This window comes from Netta rufina (assembly GCF_964035555.1).
Source record: "Netta rufina genome assembly, chromosome: 5".
NCBI classification, from domain to species: Eukaryota; Metazoa; Chordata; class Aves; order Anseriformes; family Anatidae; genus Netta; species Netta rufina.
The window spans coordinates 29,627,804-29,652,184 of NC_140128.1; the positions used below are offsets into that span (position 1 = coordinate 29,627,804).

Consider the following 24,381-nt stretch of genomic DNA (forward strand, 5'->3'; position numbering starts at 1 on the left):
AAACAAAAACAGCAGAAACAAAACAACCAATTACCCTAAACATCAATAGTGTTGTGGCCACTTGAAATGTGTGTATGGATTGGCATCCTGCATAGGTAGTGGTGTATGCATGTGTGTCTGCTAAGAGAACTTAAGTGGCTATCTCAAGTAAAATCAAGTAAAATTTTATTTTAAAAATAATTTTAATTAGGCAGAGAATGTCTCTCTGCACATTTATGCCATCTTAATGCCAATGTTTTGCCTTGTTTTTATTGTGACAGCTACAGATAATCATTGAAAGGGCAACTTAGGTACCTTTTGGCACTTAGCTGCTATTTAATAGGAGGAAGTCTTGGCTAGCATTGTTTTGGTGTTGCTGATAATGCTTAAGGGAGACAAGGCTGGCAAGGCTGTGAGCTTCCTTAGGGCTTCTGTTACCATGTAGTTCACTTGGAGCCTTGTCTACAGCAGCGAAGCACTGAATGAAGCTTCAGATGCAGATATGTCATGGTGATAATGACTTGCAACTTTTTTACCTCATCAGCTGTGTGCATGTCTGCTTTATTTTGCATGAGCTTTTCTTAACACCTATTCTTATAATTATTTTCTTGTTTTGCAGTGATGCTCTAACAAAAGAACTGAAAAGTAGATGTACTTGCTTATAATAATTTCTAGAACATCAGATCATAGAATCACAGAATGGTTTGGGTTGGAAGGGACCTTAAAGATCACCCAATTTTACCTCACCCCCCCCCCCCCCCCCCCGCCATGGGCAGGGATCCCTCCCACCAGCCCAGGTTGCCCAAAAAGCCCCATCCAGCCTGGCCTTGAGCACCTCCAGGGATGGGGCACCCACAGCTTCTGTGGGCAGCCTGCTGCAGTGCCTCACCGCCCTGAGTAAAGAACTTCTTCCTAACATCTGATCTAAATCTTGTTTCTTTTAGTCTAAAACTGTTCCCCCTTGTCATACCACTATTACCTGCTTTTACACTGCCTGTGTAAAAAAAAAAAAAAAAAAAAAAAAAAAAGAAGTTGCTCTCCATCTTTTTTTATAAGCCCCCTTTGAGTACTGAAAGGGCTGCTGTGAGCTCTGCCTGGAGCCTTCTCTTCTGCAGGCAGGTGAGGTCCCTGAACCGAGCGAGGTCTTCCTTTTTAGGCTTCCTTGCCAACTGTGGCGTCACACTGTAAGCAGTGATATGTTAAAAGCAATTGGTGGTAAAGACAGTATTTCAAAAGGGAGTGGTCTGAGACATTTTCTATAAATTGTTAAAATTTCTTTATCTCTTTTATAGAAAGTTTTCTTAATCTCATCAAGTGTCCTCCAGCTAATGACTGATGTAACTTCTTTAAATGTAGAAAATGAAGGATAGTAAAAACACTATCCTTGCAAAGTGTGTGTGTGTGTGTATATATATATATATATGCATGTGTATATATATATACACACACACAAATTTATATATATAACACTTGCATTCAGGGACTTTCCCTATGTTTAATATTAAGCAGTTAAAAAAAATGAAACCCACAAAAACTATTTAACTTTGTTAAATGGCTTCATAAAATAATTTTCCTACGTGAAGGTTACGTAGAGGAATAACGTTTTCAGGCATTGTCTACCTCTGTCTGTAAGCTTACACATTTAAGCTTACATGTTTCTCTGAAGACCAAGTTGAATTTTAAATCCTGTTTGCCAGGTGTAGGTATGAGTCTGGGTATAGAAAAATTTCTTTGTAGTAGATGTACTGAGCAATAAAGCTGCTGTCAGGCCAGTACTGCCAAAATAACTTTAAAGTAGACCTAAAACTCTTGCCAATTAATAATTTGCTATATGCATTCTAAATATTTAAATTTAAATAAATAAAAATCTGGATCTCCTGGTTTAGCTGTGGGTATCCATGAGGTCTGTGCTATTGTCTGTGTCAAAGCACCACCTTTCTTGCTACCAAACAACAAGCACAACAGTTGATGCAGTCACACCTCAATGAGCAAAAAGGACCCAAGTACTGAGAGGTGACGGGAACAGCCACTTGTGTGTAGAGGTGAGATCTTGGGCTACAGTTAGACTAACCACTGGTAGCTTGCTTTTGCACCCACAAATTAAGACTTGTAAGAATAACATCTCCCCAGCTCACCCTGAAGTACAAAGATCAGTAACACTGCCGAGAAGTAGAAAAGGAACTGCATCTCCGTAGCTACTGGTGTAACTCGTGTCCAAACGTGTTGTACGGGTCTCGTAGGTTATCTTAACCCTAATAAATGGCTTCTCAGTGCTATACTTCTAACTTCTCCTCTTCAAGATGATAAAAAGACTTGTTTTTCTTCACTTCTAGCTATTTCTCTTTCCTTCCCGGTAATGTCTCCCCCATCCGTGTTCTCTCGTAGCCTTCAAGATGGTCAGCAAGGCCAGCAGCCCTCCTCGCAGGCCAAAGGGCAGTCCCGCCCCCCCTCCCAGGCAGCTGTGCTCAGCGCTAGCACCTCCTTGCTGGTGAGAAATGGGAGTGTCCACTTAGAAGCATCACATGCCACTGCATCTGCTGTAGGCGGTAGCAGTTTGCACGATGGACTTGGTATGCAGGCCTTATGTAACCTTGGTGACATGGAAGTTTTAATACGGCAGCTATCTCGGTAATAACGCGGGGAAAAACAGTTAACCTCAGCCTTGTTTCTGAATCCTGAAGGCGTGCTTCGTAGAAGGCAGTATTGCTCACAAACTCCTTGCCTAGCATAATCATATTTCCAGGCACTTTAACAAACGCACGACGGGAAGCATTCGAAGGATGCGCGAGTAGTGATGCTGGGAGATCTCTCATGATTTGAACAGTATTATATGTAATAATACATAAGTTTTCCTGCATTGTCACTGATAGTTGGGCAGAGAGTCATACCAACTGCTGGCTCCTGAGAGGATGCTTGTTATGGCTGCTAGGAATCATTGATTTTCCATCTTTTAGATGAGTCTTGCTTAGTTGTTTTTTAGACATGAAATTGCCATGTCAAGGAGGGATGCGCACCTTCATCTCGGAGATGGAGATGGGAAGAATAGCTGGACTTGATTGTATCAAATGCTGTTATTTCATGGAATGAAATAGTGCCCCTTAATCCTAATATTCTGAACAGTTTATTAGCTTCTCTGCAGTTAATAAAATGGCTAGGGAGAGGGAGGTTCAGGTGGCCATGGTAAGTGACTGATTGGACACTCGCTAATGCGGGGACCGATATGGAAAAATTCCTGGCAGAAATCTTTGCATTTACCTGTAAGTAGCATGAATTGATTATGACTTCAGTATTAATAGGGAATTCCTGCTCAGATGGCTGTATTGGCCATCTTTATGGCTGATGATCACTAGTGACAGTACTTTGAACAGCTGCCAGTTGTGATAACGTAAAAGGGAAGGTTAGATCACAAAACTGATGAGAAACGACTGTTACAGACCTTACTGTAACCCCATACTAAAAGATAATTGATTTGCCGTCGTCTTTAATGGGGAAGATTTCAAGAAAGATTTAATGAGTTTCAAGGCTGTTAGCCCTTTAAACAAGAGTTTGGTTAGCAAGTTGCCATTCTTCTTTTATCTTGTAGCTAGAAGGTATAGCATTTTAGTGTAAGCAAAAACAACCCTGAAGTTCTCTGAGATGTTATAAAAATTTAGCTACAGATCTGGCAAATGCACACAACCTACTTACCTGATAGTTAGGTTTTTGTTTTAGAGTCTGCTGCTGTAATGCCTCTAGATAGAAAAATCAAGACTTTTATGTAGTAAGCTTTCATTGTTCAGAAATGCACATAAACTGCAAGCTTCGTCATTTGATTTGGAGACATTTCTTGTATGAAAGATTCATGGGAATACAACTGAAATTCAGCGATACTGGTTATATCTGTCTGAAGTTAATGTTAAGACTTGCCCTTAAAGCTGCCGATGTCGTATTTGAAGGATATGGTTCATGTTATCCAAAATATGGTGAATTTTTAACTCTAGAACTTCAATGTGCAATCTGGTTCTTCATTCTGAATTATTTAAGTGCTTATCTTACTATGTTTTAATGAAAATTGAAGTGATTTCTTTAAGAAATTCACCGTTGCATTTAGGCTCTCAGAAAAGCCCTCTGTACACTTGGAATAGAGTGCAGTGGTGTCTTTGGAAACCTGCATAGTTGAATTTTTCTGAAATCATGTGCACTGTTATGGAGCAGCATGTTGTCATTGTGAGGCACAAAACTGGCAGGGTCTGCTCGGTTAAAATCTGCTATGTAATAGGGATTTATTCTCGTTTTGGAGCTCTAAGCATCTCTTTAGAACCCTTCACTGAGTGAAGGCGGGTTTTGTAGCCAAGATTTGGTTTTGTTTTAAAAAAAAAACCAAATACTTTGGTTTCTACAGCAGGCTTTAAAAATTCAGTACTATGAACTAATGTCCTCAGAATGTATGTTTTGTGTGATGGATGCTTTCATTAGAGCAGAACAGCTGACAAAAAGGGGCAAATTTTCACATGGCAAATTTCTCCCTCAGGATTGACAGGGAGAGAGGTTATCTTTCTTTATAGCTGGTTCATGGCTTTTATCCTTAATCGGGGGTGAAATAAAACTACTGCTCTGTTTCCCTCAAGTCTACAGACGATTGTTTTTTCTCCGTTGTACCAAGTTAGCTCACAATGATGACCCTGTTCACTTTTCTTTAAAGAGTTTGTATGTATGGTTGGGTAGAAGGAAGGTTGAAGGTGTGGAGTTGTTCTGTTTTTTAACTTATATGGTGATGCTAATCAAAGCAACGTGGACAATAGGACCAATTTCTTTCTTTTTCCACTGGAAATCATTGGGACTGACCAGGGCAGGGAAATACTGAAAATGAAGGCTGGGAAGTGAGACAGAAAACAAACCTGATTTACAGCAACTGGAAATATAAGTGCCAAATACAGTAAATAAGGAAATACTTATATCTCTATAACGTGCACAATAATTTATTTTCTTACTGAAATTTTATTAGCATTTTCCAGCTCATCAGGAAGACAGGTCATGTAAACACAGCTGCTTTTTTCCACAAATGCAGTATCTGCTTCTACTTTTTTTTTCCATTTATGTGCTGATGTAAAGCTGTGGCTCTGAAGACATGCGCTTTTTTGTTGTTTTTAAGGATGCATATTTGTTAACTCGATTTTGTTGGCTTATTTTAAGGAAGATGAACCTTACTGGGTTATACTCAGTCTGGTAGCGACTGTACATACTTCAAAAGTTGCTGGGTGTTGTGCTGAGTGAGGAAAGAGATGCTTTGAGCACTGTTTTTAGTCTTCGAGGTTTGAAGTAGAAAGATTTTTTGCAAATAATGTTGTTGCCTCATGAGCGGAAGGAGCTTGAGATCGGGTGGAGAAGGAAGCTTAATGTGGAGCAATGAATATAAAGTGAACTGTAAGAGGAATGCAGGACAGAAAGGAAAGGCGTTAAACCAAATGTGGTGATTATATGATGAATGTAATGTGAGTACAGCACACAACAAAATGTATAAAAAGACTTAAATGAATGACAGTCTTGAGCACATAGAGTGGCAATACAAATATTGATGTCTTGAGAGTTGTAGGTGGTGGGTGGGATTTTCTGAGTCCTTGCAGTGAAGGCAGTTAAAGTTTAAGTATTTTGTAATCCAAGTACTGAACTACTAGAAGAGGTGCTCAGTTTCTGAAACTGGGATGAAATAACAGGTTATTGTTCTTCAGTAATCTCTTAGGTCTTACTTTATTAGGTGTTATTCTTAGGTCTTCTCTTTTTCTTTGCTAGGTATATTGCTTCTGTGATTAGAGATCTAATCATCTAGAGCGTGATAATTGCACTGTGATTTTTGGCAGTTCTGGTTGTATCACATACATGCATGTGATAATATCTCAGATTTATTGAAGTATTTTAATTTATAAAGGCAGTTGGGTGGTCTTGTTGAGGATCAAAGCTTCCCATGCTGCCTCTAACAATACATATGTATGCTGATCAGTTATTTGATTGAAACAGTTTAGAATCAGTTTCTCAATACTTCTTTTATAATTAAGTAGACTTAATTTATTTGGGATGGATGGGGGAACATTTTCAAAGGTATGAGTAGAAGGCAAATACTCATTTCCCATTGCTCTTATTGAAAATATCCCTGTTGTAGTTTGTGGAGTTGTGCATAATAGACAAGTTACCCTTTTAACAAACTTCATTTAGAATAACAAGAACTGCTTTGAAGTGTCCAAACTGAGGATTTGTAAGTTTCAAAGGTCAAAATTTACCTTCAGCTGCAGTATTGAAAATGTTACTTCCTTGCATGCTGCAGAGTAATCAAATTCGGATGGCTTTGTTGGTTGTCAGGAATAGGATTTGAAAAACATTTGCACGCTATTTATTACAACATGTTAATGATCCTAATGATGATATGGACTTCACATGTGCAAATACTGTTAGCAACATTCAGAAGTTGTTTGAGAGGTTTGAAACAGCAGTATGTATTAGCTGGAAACCAGGAAACATGTTGAAAACAGACTACCACTTCAGGCAGACGTTGAGCCACCGAAGTCTTCCAGGTTTCCTCTTTGTCCGTACGCTCACCAGCCTGCTGCTTTCAGGGAGTCCCATAACTGCAGGAACATCAGTGTGTGCAGTGTGTGATCTGTTATGTGGCTGTCTGTGGGCTCAGAGGTGAGGCACCTTTGTCCTTCGAAACGAGAAAGTTGGTTTCAAAGGAAGAGCATTCATCTCTTCTTCACCTCATGTCAAAATGAAAGAGCATTTCAGGGTTGTGTGCCTGAGCATCAGGTAGTTGTGTAACGTGCTCCAAGCAGAACGTCGTTTGGGTGGCTTAGGCTGGGAAGAACTCAGAGCTCTCCTTTCAAGGGGGTGTGAGAACTTACAAGCACTTCTGTTTAGCATACAAACCTTGGCTATATTTCTTAATTTGTAAAATATGGCTTTGTCTGCCTCTGTTCACAACTTGATAAAGCTACAGTCCTTAGAAAGAGAGAACCTTAAGCTGCTTCAGTGTGATGCTGTCAAAAATATTTCGGAGAATGCCGTGGGAGAGGAATCACTAGGGTGACTAACAAATGCTGGTACATCCATGCATGGTGCATTTTGTGAGCATTGGGATCCCTTGGAAGAGTTGGAGATTGCTGCGAGGAAGCTGCTGTTACCTCACACCACGTGAGAGCTGTTCCACTGATGGGACTTGGAGTTCAGTCAATTTGCTGTCACACCGTATGGCTTGGTAGGGCTGGCTTCCTCAGCACCACTGAGTAGTTCTGTAATCTCTTCTGCTTTGGGGGAGTTAATTTTTTTTTTTTTTCTGGATTTTGATTTTCAAAAAGGTGGGGGGCAACACTTATTATATTGAGGAGCCATGACAGTGAGCCAACTTTCATTAGGAAGTCTATTTTAGCAGAGGGGTGAATTGAGAGCATGGCCAAACCTGAGTCACTTTGTCATTTGTAATGCGAATAATCAGAAGTGAGTTGGCTGTCTGTCTGGAATCATCTGCTACATCCCTATTAACCAGCTTTATTTTATCCTACCACAGCCCTGCAGCATTTGTATCAGCAACAGAAATGCAGTAAACTTTGATAGACTCAAATGAATCGGGTCTGAGGGAACTGTAGATACTTCCTAATGGGGATTTTTTATGCTAAACTGTTCAAGTTTTGAAGCATTTTCAAGCCTTTGTGTATGATACAGTTCAGTAAATGTCTTTTGAAACTAACATAGCTGATGTATCTCAGCCTGAGAGAATAGGAAGTTCTGTCTTGTAAGTAATACAGTCTAGTTTCTGTGACCAGCACTTCATTACTGTAGAAATCAATTAAATTTCCAGGCTCTCAATTCAGCAGTGCAGGAACACGAAGAATGTAAATAACCCAGACACGATTGTTTCTTTTAGGGACTTTTTCCTAATAGCTTATGTGTAACTGTGTGCTGACTAGAATCTGAAGTGTGTTATCTGAAGTCTTTGTTTGCTGTTGAATTTGTATTTTTTTAACTGTTGCAGTTTAGAAAACCTCCTGTATTTTTGAGGCTTTTAGTTGTGGGGAGGAAGGTTCCTAATGTATAGCACTAGATTAATTGTAGAACTTCAGTATCAACTGTAAAAACCAAAGGATACCTAACTAGTCAAAAATAGAAACCCCCTCCCAGATACCCTAACAAATGAATTTTCTACTTTGTGTGTCCTTACAAATATCTGTAGCAGACGTAAGTAAATATTGGGGGAGAGCGGTTGTGTTACTGCCTTGTGTACGTGACTGCTGATCGGGGTGGCTCTCGGGTCAGAACGCTCTTTTCTTTCTGAGCACAGCTGCAGTATGTGTCTAGCTGGTCTACAGTGCCCCCTCTGAGGGCAAAAAAACCAACTGTACAGGTGTTTTTAATATGCCAGTATTTTTGTTTAGTTTCTCCTATACATGGAACTTAATTGTCTGTGGGTCTGAAGAGAATCTGGAGTAGGAAGCAGTGTTTTTTCTTTTTCATAAAGAAAACAACACTGAACAGAAGCAGGTTGTGTTCTTACAGACAGTGGAAAGATTGGAAGCTCCTAGCTTGTTGGGTATTTCTCCTAGGACTACATGTTATCCCGTATCAGCAAGGGGAAGGGCTGCAGGACGTGCAGCTGAGAGATGTACAGGGTTTTTGCTGGAGATGCTCCGCAGTGGGATTTCTTTTTTGTGTTGTGTAAGCAGTTCTTAAAATACTGCACACTCTGCATTGTGAGTTGAGTGAAGAAGGCTTTAGAGCTGGAAGAGATGGAGAAGTTGGCAGGGCACCATGTATGAGGTGATTACAACTTCAGAATCAGCTTCCTGCATTCGGAGCTGGAATATATTAAACTGACCTTCAGGGGAAATTGCAGTGCTTATCTCTATGATCAGACTGTTGTGGAGAGAAGGGCACTGTAAAAACATCATATTGTGAGTAAGGTTTGAGTTATAATCTCAGGGTACTTCTTTGTTAATTGTATATTTAGGAGTAGACTTCATACTGTTCCGTCAAAAAGCTTTTAATGACTTTAGGAAACGTACAGTTTCTGGAACTCCATTAACCATCATGGTTTATCTCTGAACTTAGTTCGCAGTCTTCTGATCTTACACTGAAGTGTTTGCTTCTGGTTTGTAGAATAAATCTCTGCCTGTCATTCCTTTTTTTTTTTTTTTTTTTTTTTTTAAGTGTTTTTTCTGGAGGTATAACTAAATGAAGCATGCCTGCTCACTTTTTTTTCCACCCTTTGTGTTTCTTTCCAAATAGACACGTACCTCAAAAGAATTTTAATTTGGACATGTGAGGAATCTCTGCTGTAGTTAAATGCTATGATTCCAAAATGCTAGTAGTGTGTGATTCACTGATTGTTCTCCTGGGGTGGGGGGGGGGAGAAGTGAAGGCGGTGATCAGGGCAAGTTGTTTTCCTGCTTATCCTGTAAGGAGGGGTGGAGAGGGGGAGCTTGCATTGCACTTCTGATGCATTAATGGTGACATCTTGTAAATATGAACTCTTAGTTGAATTCAACTTTTGCAGTTTACTGTGTATATGTCGTGTAAAATTGTGTGAAAAAAGGCTGAGTAGCTAACATCTTGTCTGCACTGGTGACACATTCATGTGTTACCACATTTTATATTCTGACACTGATATAAATTTAAATATCTAAATTAATGTCTAGTAAGCTAATGTGTAGAAACGTAGTGCTAGTGGGATTAAACGCCATGAAATTTTGACCTGTTCTTGACCTTTTCTTTAACAGGTAAGTTCAGTTCTACGCTCTACGAGACAGGGGGCTGCGACATGTCACTTGTGAACTTTGAGCCAGCTGCGAGAAGAGCATCTAACATCTGGTGTGTGTGAAGCCAGTCAAGAGTGGTGATTCTTGTCTTACTGTAACAAAATCTTTTTTTTAATTTTAAAAGGTTATTTAGTACAAACTACCAGGAAAAAAAAGTCTAAAGAGTTTTCCATGTGTTCTTCCTTTTGAAACCGAAGTGATTTTTAGTAGAAGATGACACTAATTGCCTAAATAATCTTTTCCACTTAAGCAAATCCTGGAAAATGAAGATTAATATTAGTTTCAGCAGTAAATGTCCAAACCAAGAGTTTGACAAATGCATTTTTGATTGGCTTAATGGGAGTCTTCCTTAAAGAATTTATCCCAGGTTTGTGGAAAGTAGGGAGCTATTAACTTATTTAAAAGTGAACTTCCAATTGTGAAGCAAATGTAAACTGATAAATTTGTTCTTGAGTTCATAGATGGCATGAAACAATACAGGGAAGTCTTAACATGCCTGTGGTTAAAATTTGATTTACAATTGAAATAGCCAGCTACGTACTGGAAAGTTCATCTGCTCTTGGAAAGATACGCTTCCTTTCTCTGTAGGGACAGGAGGCAGAAGAAGGAAAAAACAAACCAAAGCCTTCCCTTCAAAATCTGCTTCACTATCTAGAACTGCTCTGAAATTACTGCATCATGCTGAATGTTTAAAAACTCCTACCACATGTAGGTGGAATAGCTATTGGATTTAAGGAGTAATGGATTTCAAAGCTCCCGTCTTCAAATCTTTCCTGTGAAAGTGTGCAAGTGTTTCCTGTAGAGTGGAACTTTGAGGAAAAAGTTCTGTATTCCTTGCACAAAGCTGCCAATGCCTGCCTCTGCTGCTTGCATGTTCCAGATGCAATGGCTTTGCTGATGGCTGCTGTTATGAAGCTGTACGTGCTAATGGAAGGAACAAACGGGTCACGTCCAAATAGTCAGATCTCTGTTTTAGAGAGTAGTTGAGTTTGAGTAAAATAAAATTATTAACAAAGATCTTTTTATCTTACATTAAGGTAAGGAACTGAAGGAAGCTTGCATAAGTTTGATACCAGTCTTACAGCCATGTAATTTATATGTAAAACATACAGCCAAAAGCTATACAAAATTGGGGAAAAAAGTTGGATATGGACTATAACACAACAAGAAAAATTTCTTCTCATTAACAAATGGAAATTGTAAAGTAATTTTATCCTTCTTTTGCTTAAAGTGTTTTCTAAAGCTATTTAAGTTTAAGTAACTTGGTATGCTTGTGTTAAATATGTATTATTTTTGGCAGTTTTAGGACTTGGTAAAAAGAGCATAATTTACAAACTGTCTGTGAATATACAGCAGACAGCTCACTCCTTTAGAGGTACGTGATGTGTGTTCGCACATGAGTAGCTAACATACTATAAAATATCTTTGTTTTTTCAAAGTGGAGTAATTTCCATCATGATAATCCCTGTAGACAACTAATGGACTACCTGGTCAAATCACATGTTCAGTAAGTTATACCAAGCATAAGAGTATCCTGATCTATAGCTACAAAATTTATCCTAGTACACAAGATGATTATCAAGGTTTATTTTCTTTCTTGGTTGTTTGTTAGGCCTTTACAAACCGGATACATGTATTTACAATACATGTGTTCTAAGGGAAAAAAAAAAAAAAAAGAGGAAGACACTTTGCTAAAATTTGCAAGTGGTCAAAATTAGTTTAGGAGACTAGTAAATTAGCGGCCTTTTGAAATCAAATGTAGTTTTATAATATGAAGTCTTTCCCCCTGTTCTTATAGTGACACGGACTCTCACGTATCGAGTTCTACCTCAGTTCGCTTTTACCCACATGATCTAGTAAGTTTTTCTTATCTATTTTTAAGCATGCCAAAAATCAGAAGACTTTCCAGTTCTCTATATCACTGATTAATCGTTGTATGTAGTAGTTCTTCGTTCTTAAGAAGGGTTTTTGCCTGGATTTCAATGAGATAAACTGTTACTGTTTTGCTGTCTTCGTATGTACATGCAAATTCATATTTCTGGATGGTAGTTTAAAATTTAAACATAAATCTTCTTCTGATCTAAAGCATGGTAATTTGAATCTAAATCACGTGGAAATTGGATATGCTGAGATACTTCAGTGTGGTTTCCAGAAATTGCTGGACAACATGGATGGAGTTGTATTTCTGTGCATGGCTAAGTTAGGCAGGTCATGGAAAGAATAAACTTTGTGTTTGTGTTCTGAACGAAGGAAACGTTAGCAATTTCCCTGAATGGAGTTAAGACATCTACCACTGCAAGCTGTGGTACAAAGTTGAATTCTCATGGAAGGAGTGATTGGAGGGGGAAAAAGAAAAGCAGATGTTTACACTGTTTCATACTGCAAGTAGCTTTAGAATGTCATTAGCTTGGTGGTGTCAACCTTTTATATTGTTACTGAGTCCAGATGTATATGTGCTTGAAGTGTCGTATTGCTCTGTAACAAAAACATGGCACATGGTCATGATTCCTTAAATTAGGAAGTTAAAGTGAACTATGTGGAAGTATCTAATAACCTAGTCAAGAGGAAAGATGAATTTTTTTAGTATTTCTTAGAAGAATGAGAAACTTCGGTTTGCCTGACCATGGTTTTGATCAAAAATATCTTCACCTAGTGCCTGCCAGAACTTTGATTTCCAGCCCCCAATGTGTACCTGTTGGTTTGGCAGTGTGGTTCCACTTGGGGAGGGAAGATGAGGGGGGTGATTCTGTATAAGGCAAATTCGTGATGTTTTTAAAATCTTAGCCCATATGCTTAAAGGGGAACTTCCTAAATTTATTACTCGTGTGAGAAATGTCCTGTTACAGTGATTCTACCTTTTAAGACACGAGGCTTTTAAAATTAAGAAGTTGTGAAAAAAGCACCTGCTTTCTGACACAGCTCATCTTAAATGGGGTGGCTTGTATTTTTTAAAATGCCTGTAGAAAGTGAGTGTTCCTGCTTTTTTTTTATTAGTTTTTTTCTAGGAAAGAAAAGCATGGTGAGCATAGCTACAGTACATTGCTTTAAGGAGTTATGAAAAGAGCTTCAAAAATGAAAATGTTTAAGATCATAGAATACATAACGGTATAATTTTGACACTTAAAATAGGACATGAGTATTTAAATGTTACTCTCTGCTTTAAAAATCATGACAATTTTTCATGGTGATGTTTTAATTATAGTACTCTTTAAGAATAAAGGTCAGTGCATTAAGAAGTTTCTTGGCCTGTTAATGAGATGTATAAAATGGTTAGACAGCACATACATGCACACCATACTAATTTTTTTAACTGAGTGCTCTCCTTAAACATCCTGTGTGGTGGTTAGTATTACTGTGAATTCCAGAGATCTGTGGAGTAGCAGACTACAGAATACCTGAGAAACTGCAGTCAATCATAAATAGTGTAGTGGACTAGTTAAGGAAAAATTTTTTTTGTGTGTTTCAGTATATTCTAATCTCAACGAGTTTAAGTTTGTCTACCAGTGCATGCATATGTGGCTTTGTCATGCAAAACCAACCATTCAGCATGGATGTGCATGCAGATTAGGTGACTATAAGAAAGGGGCAATAATTTATTTTAATTCAGATTTTTGTTCTTACATGCATTATTCCTGCTTCCGTATCAGTTTACTTGTCTTCAGATTTGGAGTTTTTAGAGTAAATGGGATAATGTGCTTAGTCCTTACTTTGCTTGAAATAAGGCATATGCAAGTGCTACCGTTGTGTTGTATGCTATTGCTTTTCACTTGCCATAATGAGGAAAGGAAAAGTAAGTAGAAACCACAGATTTGACACTGTTTAACGTAATTTCTTAAAACGGAGGCTAAATAATTCTAGAAAGTTCTTAAAAGCAATATTTAGTAGAATACAGTTATATAATAAAAACGAGATTTTGTTAATCCTGACTTTCTTTTAGCTTTCTCTTCCCCAGATCAGGTTGAACAGGCTGCTAACCATAGATACAGATCTGCTGGAGCAGCAAGATATTGACCTGAGCCCTGACCTTCAGGACCACATGCAACCTCAAGAGGAAGCAGCTCAAAAAGTCAAGCAGTACTATCGCTTTTGGATACTGCCGAAACTTTGGATTAGCATAAATTTTGATAGATTAACTCTTCTGGCTTTATTTGATAGGTGAGATCCTTGTATGTTACTAGTCTTCAGAAAGTAAAGATAAAAATAAAATGGTAACTGAACTGTGAGCTCTCATTAGAGAACCGTACTTCGCTGTACTCTGAAAGATGGAAGAAGAATATAAAATCCATTTTTTTCTAAAATAACAAAAGATATTCTCCCTCTTTCTCCAGCAATGCTAAAAAGAAAAGAAAAAGCCCCCTCACTTTGTGTGAGTTGGACAATGACATTTTTAGCAACAAATCATTCATTTTTTGACTGATGTTTAATGCTGGGGGATAAGCGTCTCCAAAAACTAACCGAAAGGTGCTAGAAACTAGCATTCACTTGCATTGTTTTAGCAAGTAGATGAAAACTTTTTTGCTGTTTCAAAGCAATTTTCCAGAGGGTCATATAATACTGTAACCTATTATCCCTGCCCTGTTGACCTAGTGGAATAAAATCAACATGAGCCTCTAGTTATCAGATTTTGGAATATGTTAAGTATTCAAATTTTGGCAATGACCTTCCTTGAGGTAATCAATACAGTAGTAATTCTGTCCCGGCAGAAATAATTATTAATTTTATTATTCAGTTCCATCAGTGCCATATGGAATTTTTTTTCCCACTTCACATAGCTTATATATATAGTTTGTTGTTCATGACTTCATAATGAGGCAACTAAAAATACTGTAACTTTGCTAAGGTATCATGTATGTATTTTTTGCTGTCATGGATGTGAGGATGGGCTTGTAGCCATCCTTTGTGGGGCTTGAATGCAGGTTAATTACAGACCGTGCTTCTTTTGATTGTTTAAATTATTTCTAAAGTAATATGCTAAACTTGTATTTTGCTTTTTAAAGGTTAATTCTGTAAGAAAGTAATTGCTGTCAGATACCATTGGAAATCCTGGTACCTCCTAGCTTTGCCTAAAAGTGTGCTCATGTAGTCTGTGTTAAAACCTACCCTTAAATACTTCGCTAACAGCAGTGTATCACTTCTTAACTTCTGACTTAGCTATTCTCTTGCAACTTTTTCTAAACATAGTTAGCTTTTAATGCTTTTTTTTTTTTTTTCCTCCCTCTAATACAGGAATCGTGAGATCCTTGAAAACGTGTTAGCTGTCATCCTAGCTATTCTAGTTGCATTTCTGGGCTCTGTACTTCTTATTGAGGGCTTTTTCAAGGATATTTGGGTCTTCCAGTTCTGCCTGGTAATAGCCAGTTGTCAGTACTCACTGTTGAAGGTATTTTAATTTCTATCTTCACTTTCTATAAGCAGTAGAAATAACCTAGGTTGGGAGTTGTAGGATAGTTGGAGCTTTAAGGAAAAATTTGTTTGTTTATAGTTTTAAAAAGGACTGAGCAAATTTCAGCTTCATGGACAGTTTGATGGGTGGTCACATTCAGTCATTTTACTAGAATAGTTCTGCATGTGTTTGTTAAACAGCTTTTTATGTGTTGTTCTCATGCACTTTTTGTTTTCCCAAAGAAGAACAGAATCTTATTGGTTAAAAACAGCCTGCAAGCTGAACTTCAAGCTTCAGTGTGTATTTTCTTCTTTTAGTGGGTACACCTTAATGCATTCACATTAAGCAATTGCATTTAAGCATGTTTTTGATCAGAATTTTACTTATTTGCTATTTTTATTAATTACTGTTAACAGTTGCATAAGTAAGTTAGAAAGAATGAAATGATCTTTCTTAAGCTGTGATTGGACTGTTAAGGTGGAAAAGTAGTGGTGGGAGAAGGGGGTAAATGCGCTCACTGTAGGGTGGATAACTTTTTCCTCTTTCTTGTTTCAGAGTGTGCAGCCAGATTCTTCTTCCCCTCGACATGTAAGTCATAGGCATGTGCTGCTTGTACGGTTCCTGCAGATGTAAAACTTCTACAGAGAATTTGATCTTTTTGATTTGTTTTGGCATATCTTTGTCTTCTCATAAGACAAGAAGTTTGTCTTTCTCTAGATTTCTTTCTCACACACTACATTTTTCACTTACATGCTTTCTGTTTGTATTTAGCGAATCCTGGCCTTTGTTTTATCATTGAATGGTTTGAGTTGAAAGATCACCCTGTTCCAACTCCCCTGTTGTGACACCTTCCTCTAGACCAAGTTGCTCCAAGCCCCATCCAACCTGGCCTTGAACACTTCTAGGAATGGGGCATCCACAATTTATTGGGCAGCCTGTTCCAGTGCCTCACTACCTGCACAATAAATAATTTATTCTGAATATCTAATCTAAATCTCCCTTCTTCTGGTTTAAAGCCATTATCCTTTGTGCTATCACGTACTCCCTAACAAATAGTCCACCTCCAGCTTTAAACTTGGTTTGTGCTGTAGAGCCCTATCATTCTAGGTTTCTGGATGAATCTTTAGTATTCAAGCAATTATTCTGAAAGGTATTCTTAATGTTGTAATTTCCTGTGGTAGCGTGAACTGACGCAGCTTTGCAGATGTTTGATTCTGGTCTTTTGTAAATCACTCAGTTGTACTAGTTTGCACACAGCCTTATTTTTTCAATTCTATTAGGCTGAGTATTCAATGCTCTAGTGAGCGTTAACATTTGAGCATGGAAATGTTAATGTGCCACTATTGAATAATATGTTTATGTTCTATTGTGCATCTGTATTGAATAATATGTTTATGTTCTATTGTGCATCTGCTAGATTGCCAAAACAATATTTTTTGTAAAGTCTTAAGGTACGAAAAAGCTTTATTTCTCTGAAGCCTGTCATTCAAAATATTATAGGTGTTACAGTTGTATGCTTTAATGGACACATAAATATAGATTGGTTTTCAGCAGGAGCAGTATCTGAGTAATAAACTCAATTGCTTTTTTTCAAAATTAATATATTTTCTGTTGCTTATGAAGCCTAGGCAGAGTTTTGATGACATTTGGTATTGTAAGAAGCATTCTTTGAAACTCAGGGGAGGAATAAGGGTAAAAAAAAACTTAGTTTAATAATTGTGTACTCATTGTATATATCAGAGCCACAAAAAAAATGTTGCTTTATATCCTGACAAGGCTTTAGGGATTTTTTTGTGCTGTCATCTCACCAACTTCTGTTCAATGTAGAAGTACTTCATGAATAGAAATTAATTTTGATTCTGAAGCTACCTGTAACAGAAGGGTAACAATTACTTTTCTGCAAATAATGAAACAATTTTTTTTTTTTTTTATAAACAGGGTCATAATCGTATCATAGCCTATAGTAGGCCTGTATATTTCTGTTTATGTTGTGGTCTTATTTGGCTGTTGGATTATGGCAGCAGAAACATATCTACAACAAGATTCAGGTTGTATGGAATGGCTTTCACCAATCCATTGCTGCTGCTGTCAGCCAGAGACTTAGTTATAGGTGAGTGACTCTTTCAATGATTTGAATTGTTTGCTTCTCTGCCGTAGAATAACTTTGTTTTTTACAGTTGTCACCTTTTTGTGACACTGTTGCATCATCATTTTCTAACAGCCCTTCATTTAATTTTCTTTGGAAAGAGTAGCTTCAGTTTTCTAAAAATCTGAAATAGATGATATATTTGTTCCTGTATATAAAATATATTCATCCTCAGCTTTGCAACTGGTATTCCTTGTTCTTAACTTGGACCAGGATATGCTACCCTGTGCCTGGAGCTAGCTGCTCAGTAATTAAATATTTTGATTTGGACTCCCATAGCCCCCTCTTTTATAGAGGGGCTTGTCACAAATGAGCGGGAGCTCTCTTAAAAGCAGGCTATTTGCATTTAACAGTTGGATAGGACAGTATGGACGCGTTTCTTAAATACCTTATAGAGAGATTAAATCTTAATGGGTAACTTTGAACACACCTGCTTTTCCACTGCAGCTCTTCAACTGTATGGAAATATTAGTGAATGAAAGAATATAGTAGTTAACTGTTTTGACTGCTTTCTTCTAGTTTTGGACAGTCTTCTGTCCAAGAGAAAGAAGATCTTGGTCTTACTTTACATTTTTATTTTATTTTCAACTCTTAGTTGGTGAACCAAACTTATTAATTCTCAGAATGCTAGAGTCAATATTTATCATTTGATTAATAACATTCTGAATTTCATGCCTCATGCAGTTTTACTTTTATGTTAGTAAATCTATATTTAAATGGCCAGAGGGGAAATGTCTTTTATTTAGGAACAGCATTGTCCAGATATTTCTGAAGGTGCTTTTCTATAGCTTTTGTGGAGCTACTCATGCACTGCCATTCTTCGTTCCGTATCTGTTACGGAAAAACTATTTAAGCTAGCAGACTTTTTTTTGGTCATTCAGATTATTCAGATTATTTCTAATATTAATTTAATATTAATATATTAATATTCAGATATTTGATATTATTTTTAATATTCTGATTATTTTTCCACAAATTCTGAAAAAAAAAAAAGTAAAATTGTCAGATGATATTAGTGGTAGAAAATGTAGAGGTGAAATGCTTGGATTCTCTTAAATCAGTGGCTGTTGTTTGCTTATGTAATTAAAAACAGACAGCTATGCTCATGGAAACCTATTGTACAATGAATGAAAACTTACTGGTTTTGTAATCTGTAAGCATTCTTGTCTGATCTTTGCTAAACTAAAACCAAAAGCTTGAATTGGCCTGTAGGAATTATTGCAGTGATTAAAGCTGATGTTTAAAAACAAACAAAAACACTTCTGAATATTGGTCAGTGTAACCTCTATATTCAGTCACTTCTGTGCGTTATTGAAGTAGAGATTTACATAATGGATGTTTTCCGTTAAAATTATGGTAGGAACACTTTGAGTTGAATGGTGTGTGGTACCATAGAACTTAAACTGAAGAGTATGTTAAAATGTAATATTTTTCATATTCACCACTTTTTCAACTATTTTTTTCTTCCACAGTGTTTACACTATGTTTCCCCATAGTATTCTTCATTGGTCTCCTGCCTCAGGTGAATACATTTGTGATGTATCTCTGTGAACAGCTGGATATTCATGTCTTTGGTGGCAATGGTGAGTGTGTTTTTTCACATTAGCAGCAAAAGTGTTAGATTGGGAACTGCCATCAGGTTAAAAAGCTAGTTAAAACAACTTAGTGATTGTACCATCTGTATTCCTGCCCTGTATGTATGGAAGACTACTGTATTTTTTAAAAAGGCTAAAGTTCTTCTGATTGATTACTGAGATAGAATTACTATACTCATTAGTCTGTTGAAAATTATACTTCCTCTACTGGCTTCTTTTGCAGCTGTTAACCTTTCCCATGATAATGCTGTTGAATAAATGAGGAGATAAATGAAGCCATATAAATCATTCTTTTAAGAATAATATTTTCCCCTTTTGTATGTATATAGATAAATATGAATACATGCTATGGTTTGGGTGCTTTATATCAGAGGAGAGCTAGAACTTGGGGGGCTGACCTCTTCCATATTCTAATCTAATTACATTCCTATTGATATTTTTCCGTTCAGCTACCACAAGCCTGCTTGCAGCACTTTACAGTTTTATCTGTAGTATTGTGGCAGTAGCGTTGTTGTATGGACTGTGCTATGGTGCCCTGAAGGTGAGTGATACTATAAAAACAACATAAGTTAAAGTCTTTTGTTCTTTGCTTACTTTTTTCTTAAATGTGCAGAAAGCGAATTAGGAATATTAGTTTGATTTGGTAGGGTTTTATACTTAGTTCTGGTGTCAATGAAAAGATGGAAGGTAAGAACAAAGCAGGTTTGCTATTAAAAGATGTGACTTGTTTATGTGCTAATAGGCCAGGTTTTTGCTGAAAACTCCTATTCTGTGTTGATTCTTGAAAAACTGCTGTGTAACTGTCTTGTTTGTTGTAGACTCTACATGTATTGATGTGTTAACCTCTCAAGAGGGCTTACTTTTTTTTTTTTTCCAGTGGTGTAAACCAAAGACAGCATTTTCAAATTAATATTTACTTGAAAGGAAGCCAGGAAATGGTTTGTAGTGTCAAAGTGAAGATGTATGCCTACGTGTTTAAAAAAAAAAAAAAAAAAAAAAAAGCCTTTCCTTCCTTAAAAGGACATTGTTTGAAACAGTGTGGTGTTGGTTCTATGTTAATTTCTGGTCTTACAGTGATCAAATGATCTCAGTTAGTAAAAAGTTGTTAGAGGAAATACTCCAGTGATACTATCACCCACAGATTATTAGCTTTCTATGAATTTGTCCGTTTGTCTCATTAGCTATTTGTAAACACATCTGTTAAAGACAGAAACTTTAGCAAAGAATCGCTGTCTCCTCTTCGCAGATCCAGTGCAGATTATGAAAATTAAATATAAACACTGGTTTCATCTTCATTCAGCCCATTAGAAAAAAAAATATTTAGAAAATACACTGGGAATTTTCAGAATAATTGACGAAAATGCAATTCTAAGGACTTGTGCTCTCAAGGAATGCATGAACTTCTTCATGAGGTTTATGAAAAGTCGTGACTATTAAATGATTAAGATGGTGTGGGCTTAAGGAGTGTATACTGTGTTAGAGTTTCTGATCTATAGTTAGGCAGGGGTAAATGCTGAATATTTTTTGACTGAAATTTCTGTTCCGTATTTGTGGAGTTGTAGTTATTTTTTTTTCCATTCTCTTTTTGTGATATATGTAATTCTTGTATGGCAGATAAATGTTAAATATCATATCTCATTTTTAATTAATATTTCATTTCTGTCTCCAGGATTCTTGGGATGGGCAGCATATTCCAGTTCTCTTCTCCATATTTTGTGGTTTGTTAGTGGCAATATCATATCATCTCAGCAGACAAAGTAGTGACCCTTCTGTGCTTTTGTAAGTAACTGTTTGTGCCCTTTTCCCTAAGGAAGAAGCAATTATCAAAGAGATATTAGTTATGATGTTAAATACCAATCTGATAGTCATCAGCATTATCAAAAATAGCATATTGGTTCAGTAACTGAATAAAAATTCTCAAAATTTGCACATGGTTCCTCCTTTAAAGTACAACCTTTCCTTGTGACTTCTGGTGAGTTACTTATATGCCAAAGTCTGATTTTCTCTAATTGCCAGTCAGCCGCCATCTTTCTACTGCTGCATTTGTGCTGAACAACCTGTAACCTTTCTGTAATTAAAGAGGTGCTGAAAACACTAGCTTAAGCTGAAGGCCACATGTGGATTTTTTGAACTGTGCTTTTCTCACTTAATTCACTGCTGTGTTCTTCCGTTGAATGTGTGCTCAAAGCACTAATTTATATTTGATCTTGGAAACAAAACAATAAGAATCTGTTTTGGTGATTAGTGCTCCCATCTAAGATGGGGAGGCAGTCATATTGCTCTTCTTAGTTGGAGTACTGATGAGAGTACTTCTGATTGAATTAATGATTATGTATGTAAAACAAAATAGTTCTAGTAGGAAAAACACCTCCCATAGAACAGCCAGTAGAGGCTTGGTTGTCATGTATTTGGATTAGGCAGAGCTTGAACTTGGATTTAAATTTAGCCATAATGCTGGATGAAATAGAAAAGTAGCAGTCTGGAGCAGATAGGGACCTCTTCTGTGGATGGGGAGATCATGTTTTTATCTGAGTGTTCATACAGAAAGGAGACTGGGGGGAGCAAATAAATAATTAGTTGTAGTAATTATTGCAAAAATAATTGCAAGGGACTTTGAAGTATATAGGTATGGCTAGCAGTGCTGCATATGGTGTTCTGAAAACTTAGGTACAATTTTTTTTGGGTTTTTAGTACCAACAAAGTCTGATAAGAATGTAACAGTTCAGTCAGCGTAACTCATTCCTGACTTAATCAGACTAACACAGATAATACTTTTTTTCCCCTATTGGAGTTCAACTGAAACAAAGAATTCCCTGATTTGTGTTAACAAATAAGCTCCAACTTTGGAGTACGTTAACTTTTTTTTGTCAGTTGCATGCTGAAGTTTAGTTTCATGAGTAGTGTGATGTCAGTTTATGAATTCAGTATTTGTCCAGTCACCCCTGTTGGTACTGGAAAAACTGCTGTTTAAATAGGATCTGGCTGCTCATCTAAGTTCTATCTCTAATGGTGGCCATTGTGTGCAACCAGAGAACTGGTTCATTTATAAAATTGAGATCTCATCTTTGTAGATTAGGTCAGCCATGTAAAAACACTAATATGCTAGGATTGCTTTTTATTGCAATAAAACTTTAACAGAACTTCTGACTTTGCTTTATGTATTTTTAAAAGAGTAACAATGCATTCTTTTCAATGGGTTCTTTTTTTGCCTTTTTTTTTTTAAGCTCTTTAGTGCAATCAAAATTTTTTCCTAATTCTGAAGACAAAAACCCTGAGGATCCTCTGTCTGAAGTGAAAGATCCTTTACCTGAAAAGCTTAGAAACTCTGTGGTAAGCAGACATTCATTTTGTTGTCTAAGCCTTTACTTATGTTGATCAGTGTAGCATTAGTCTGGATCTTACTTGGCTCACATTTGTCAGTTGCCATGGTGTTGATTAGGATTAGATATCAGAGCACAAATATAATATTCAAGTCTCAGTAGCTTTAAGAATGTTAAGTGCAGTATATATCTTGCTCATGTAACCCACAACCCATTAATAACAATTTCTTGAAAATATTAGATATTTCTAGATAAAATACTAGATATTTCTGGAAAAATCAGGTAATCTGTATCAAGGGAAAGAGACTCATTTTATATTATGGGAGGAGTTCACTCTTGTTGATAAGGAGGGTGGTGCTCCCATATCACAAAAGATGCTATTGCATATAAAAGAAAAACAGAAAAAAGGACTCCTAGTCCATGCTGTGATAGAGGGTTAAGTTCGCTCTGTATTACTTATACATGAATTCATGCATATACAAGCCTGCACTCCTGAGCTGAGATTTGAGAAAGGCAACCTATGAACTTTATGCAAGAAAATGCAGTATACGATACTGGAGAGAAGAAATCTTTAAGAATGGAATTAGTTGCAATGTTTGTTTTTAATTAAAAATTCAGTATTTGAGAGAGAAACTGCAACTGTATGCTTGCTTTGACAGACACAGCTCACTCAGCCTAAGGAATTATACTGGGTCAGTTTCTTAGTATAAAAATGCGTGCATCTAGTTATTAAACCTTGTTCGTTACAAAGGTAAACCTCTGTAAGCAGAACTTCCTCTGCACTGTTGTACAATTTTAGTGCTACCTAGAAAAGTGACAATTCTTTTAAATCTGCAAATGAACCAATGTACTATACTAAGAATATGTTTATAGTGCAATTTAAGTTATTTAGATGAAGACATGGAACAGCTGGAATTCCCTAGTGTTACATTCAGTGAAGGATCCCTGAATTTTCTTTGAGCTCATGTCAATAGCAAGAGATACTCGTGGAAGTGCACTGGGAAAGATTAATGGGAGTAATAGTGTAGTACCTCAGTATTTCTGGTAATTGTGAGCAAAAGCTGTGTGCTTGTGTTCCAGAAGGGCAAAAACATGAAATGGTGGAAAGGCTTTTAAAGAGCAGATGTAACCTCTTCTGTTTGCTTCAGCACATTATTATTTTACATGCAGTGGAATAGTAAGTAAAAGACATAGGAAATTCAATTAAACAAAGGAAGGTCAAACGGTTGTTTAACCTTGCATGGGTGCTGTCTCTAGGGGAGTAACTGTATAGACAGGCTTCTCCTCATACAGCAGACAAGCACAACAAGATCTAATGTATAGAAACTGCAAGGAGACATATAAAGTAGAGGAACTGCAGTCTTTTTTTTTACCATTACTCTGAGAGACAGACCTTAGGAGCTTTAACTCTCAAACTATATCTTAGTTGCTTGGAGAGTGTGAGGGCTGAAGGATGATGATGATGTATTCTTTCTTTAGGTGTTTTTAAAAATCAGGATTTCTTGTCTTCTGAAAAAATAAGCAATGTGCCAAGAGTTTAGGATCTTGAAGCAGTAACTGCTGCGTGTAACTGATTTTGCCAGTTTTAGAGTAGTTAATCCTGTAACGTTTTCCTGGTATGAAAATATTAATGCTGTGTTTAGAGTGAGAACAGGTCTAAACTAGGAAGATTCTGACTTCAAGTGACCCTGAGTATGTATCGCCCTCTTGTGACTCAGTCTGGCACTAATCGGCTTGTTGTTTTCTTCCCATTCCCAACAAACAGATTCCTCTCTTAAGGACAGCAGAAAATGCAAGCTCATTCCTCAGGGTCATTTTAAAGCTATCCTTCCTCCTTCTGTAGAGGAGGGGGGGGGGGAAGAGAGCGTTATTGCTTTTCCACCAGATACTTAGCTTTGTCTAGGCAGCTGTCTTCCAGAGCTCTTAATTGCTGCGTAGCAATTCGTAGATCATAAATGGGAAATTTGGTTAGCCCTTCTAGCTCTTTCTTTAGTGCTATAGAGGGGGTCCTTATACCCCTTCAGCATCCAGAATGAGAGGGATAGAAGATACTGTGTATATTGACTTCTCTTGTCCCACTTTGAGTAGGTGTCTTTGTGGTTATTAATTTCCTTTTACTAATGCACTTGGCCATAAGATTTACCTTGTGAAATTTCTGATAACTTCAGTGGAAGTAACT

The 24,381-nt window shown here is 37.1% G+C and overlaps 1 protein-coding gene across 4 annotated transcripts in view; it reads left to right on the forward strand.

Moving 5' to 3' along the window:
• PCNX1 (pecanex 1) overlaps positions 1 to 24,381 on the forward strand; it is an 86,048-nt gene that overhangs the window by 35,634 nt on the left and 26,033 nt on the right. The window contains exons 8-18 of one of the 4 annotated variants that reach the window (XM_084287680.1): positions 2,365 to 2,549; positions 9,720 to 9,810; positions 11,557 to 11,614; positions 13,696 to 13,913; positions 14,985 to 15,138; positions 15,697 to 15,729; positions 17,080 to 17,251; positions 18,760 to 18,870; positions 19,332 to 19,423; positions 20,552 to 20,661; positions 22,107 to 22,212. In XM_084287680.1, coding sequence (XP_084143806.1) covers positions 2,365 to 2,549; positions 9,720 to 9,810; positions 11,557 to 11,614; positions 13,696 to 13,913; positions 14,985 to 15,138; positions 15,697 to 15,729; positions 17,080 to 17,251; positions 18,760 to 18,870; positions 19,332 to 19,423; positions 20,552 to 20,661; positions 22,107 to 22,212 — 1,330 coding nt within the window. The remainder of the gene's footprint in view (positions 1 to 2,364; positions 2,550 to 9,719; positions 9,811 to 11,556; positions 11,615 to 13,695; positions 13,914 to 14,984; positions 15,139 to 15,696; positions 15,730 to 17,079; positions 17,252 to 18,759; positions 18,871 to 19,331; positions 19,424 to 20,551; positions 20,662 to 22,106; positions 22,213 to 24,381) is intronic. The other 3 variants (XM_084287681.1, XM_084287682.1, XM_084287683.1) reach the window with 3 other exon arrangements.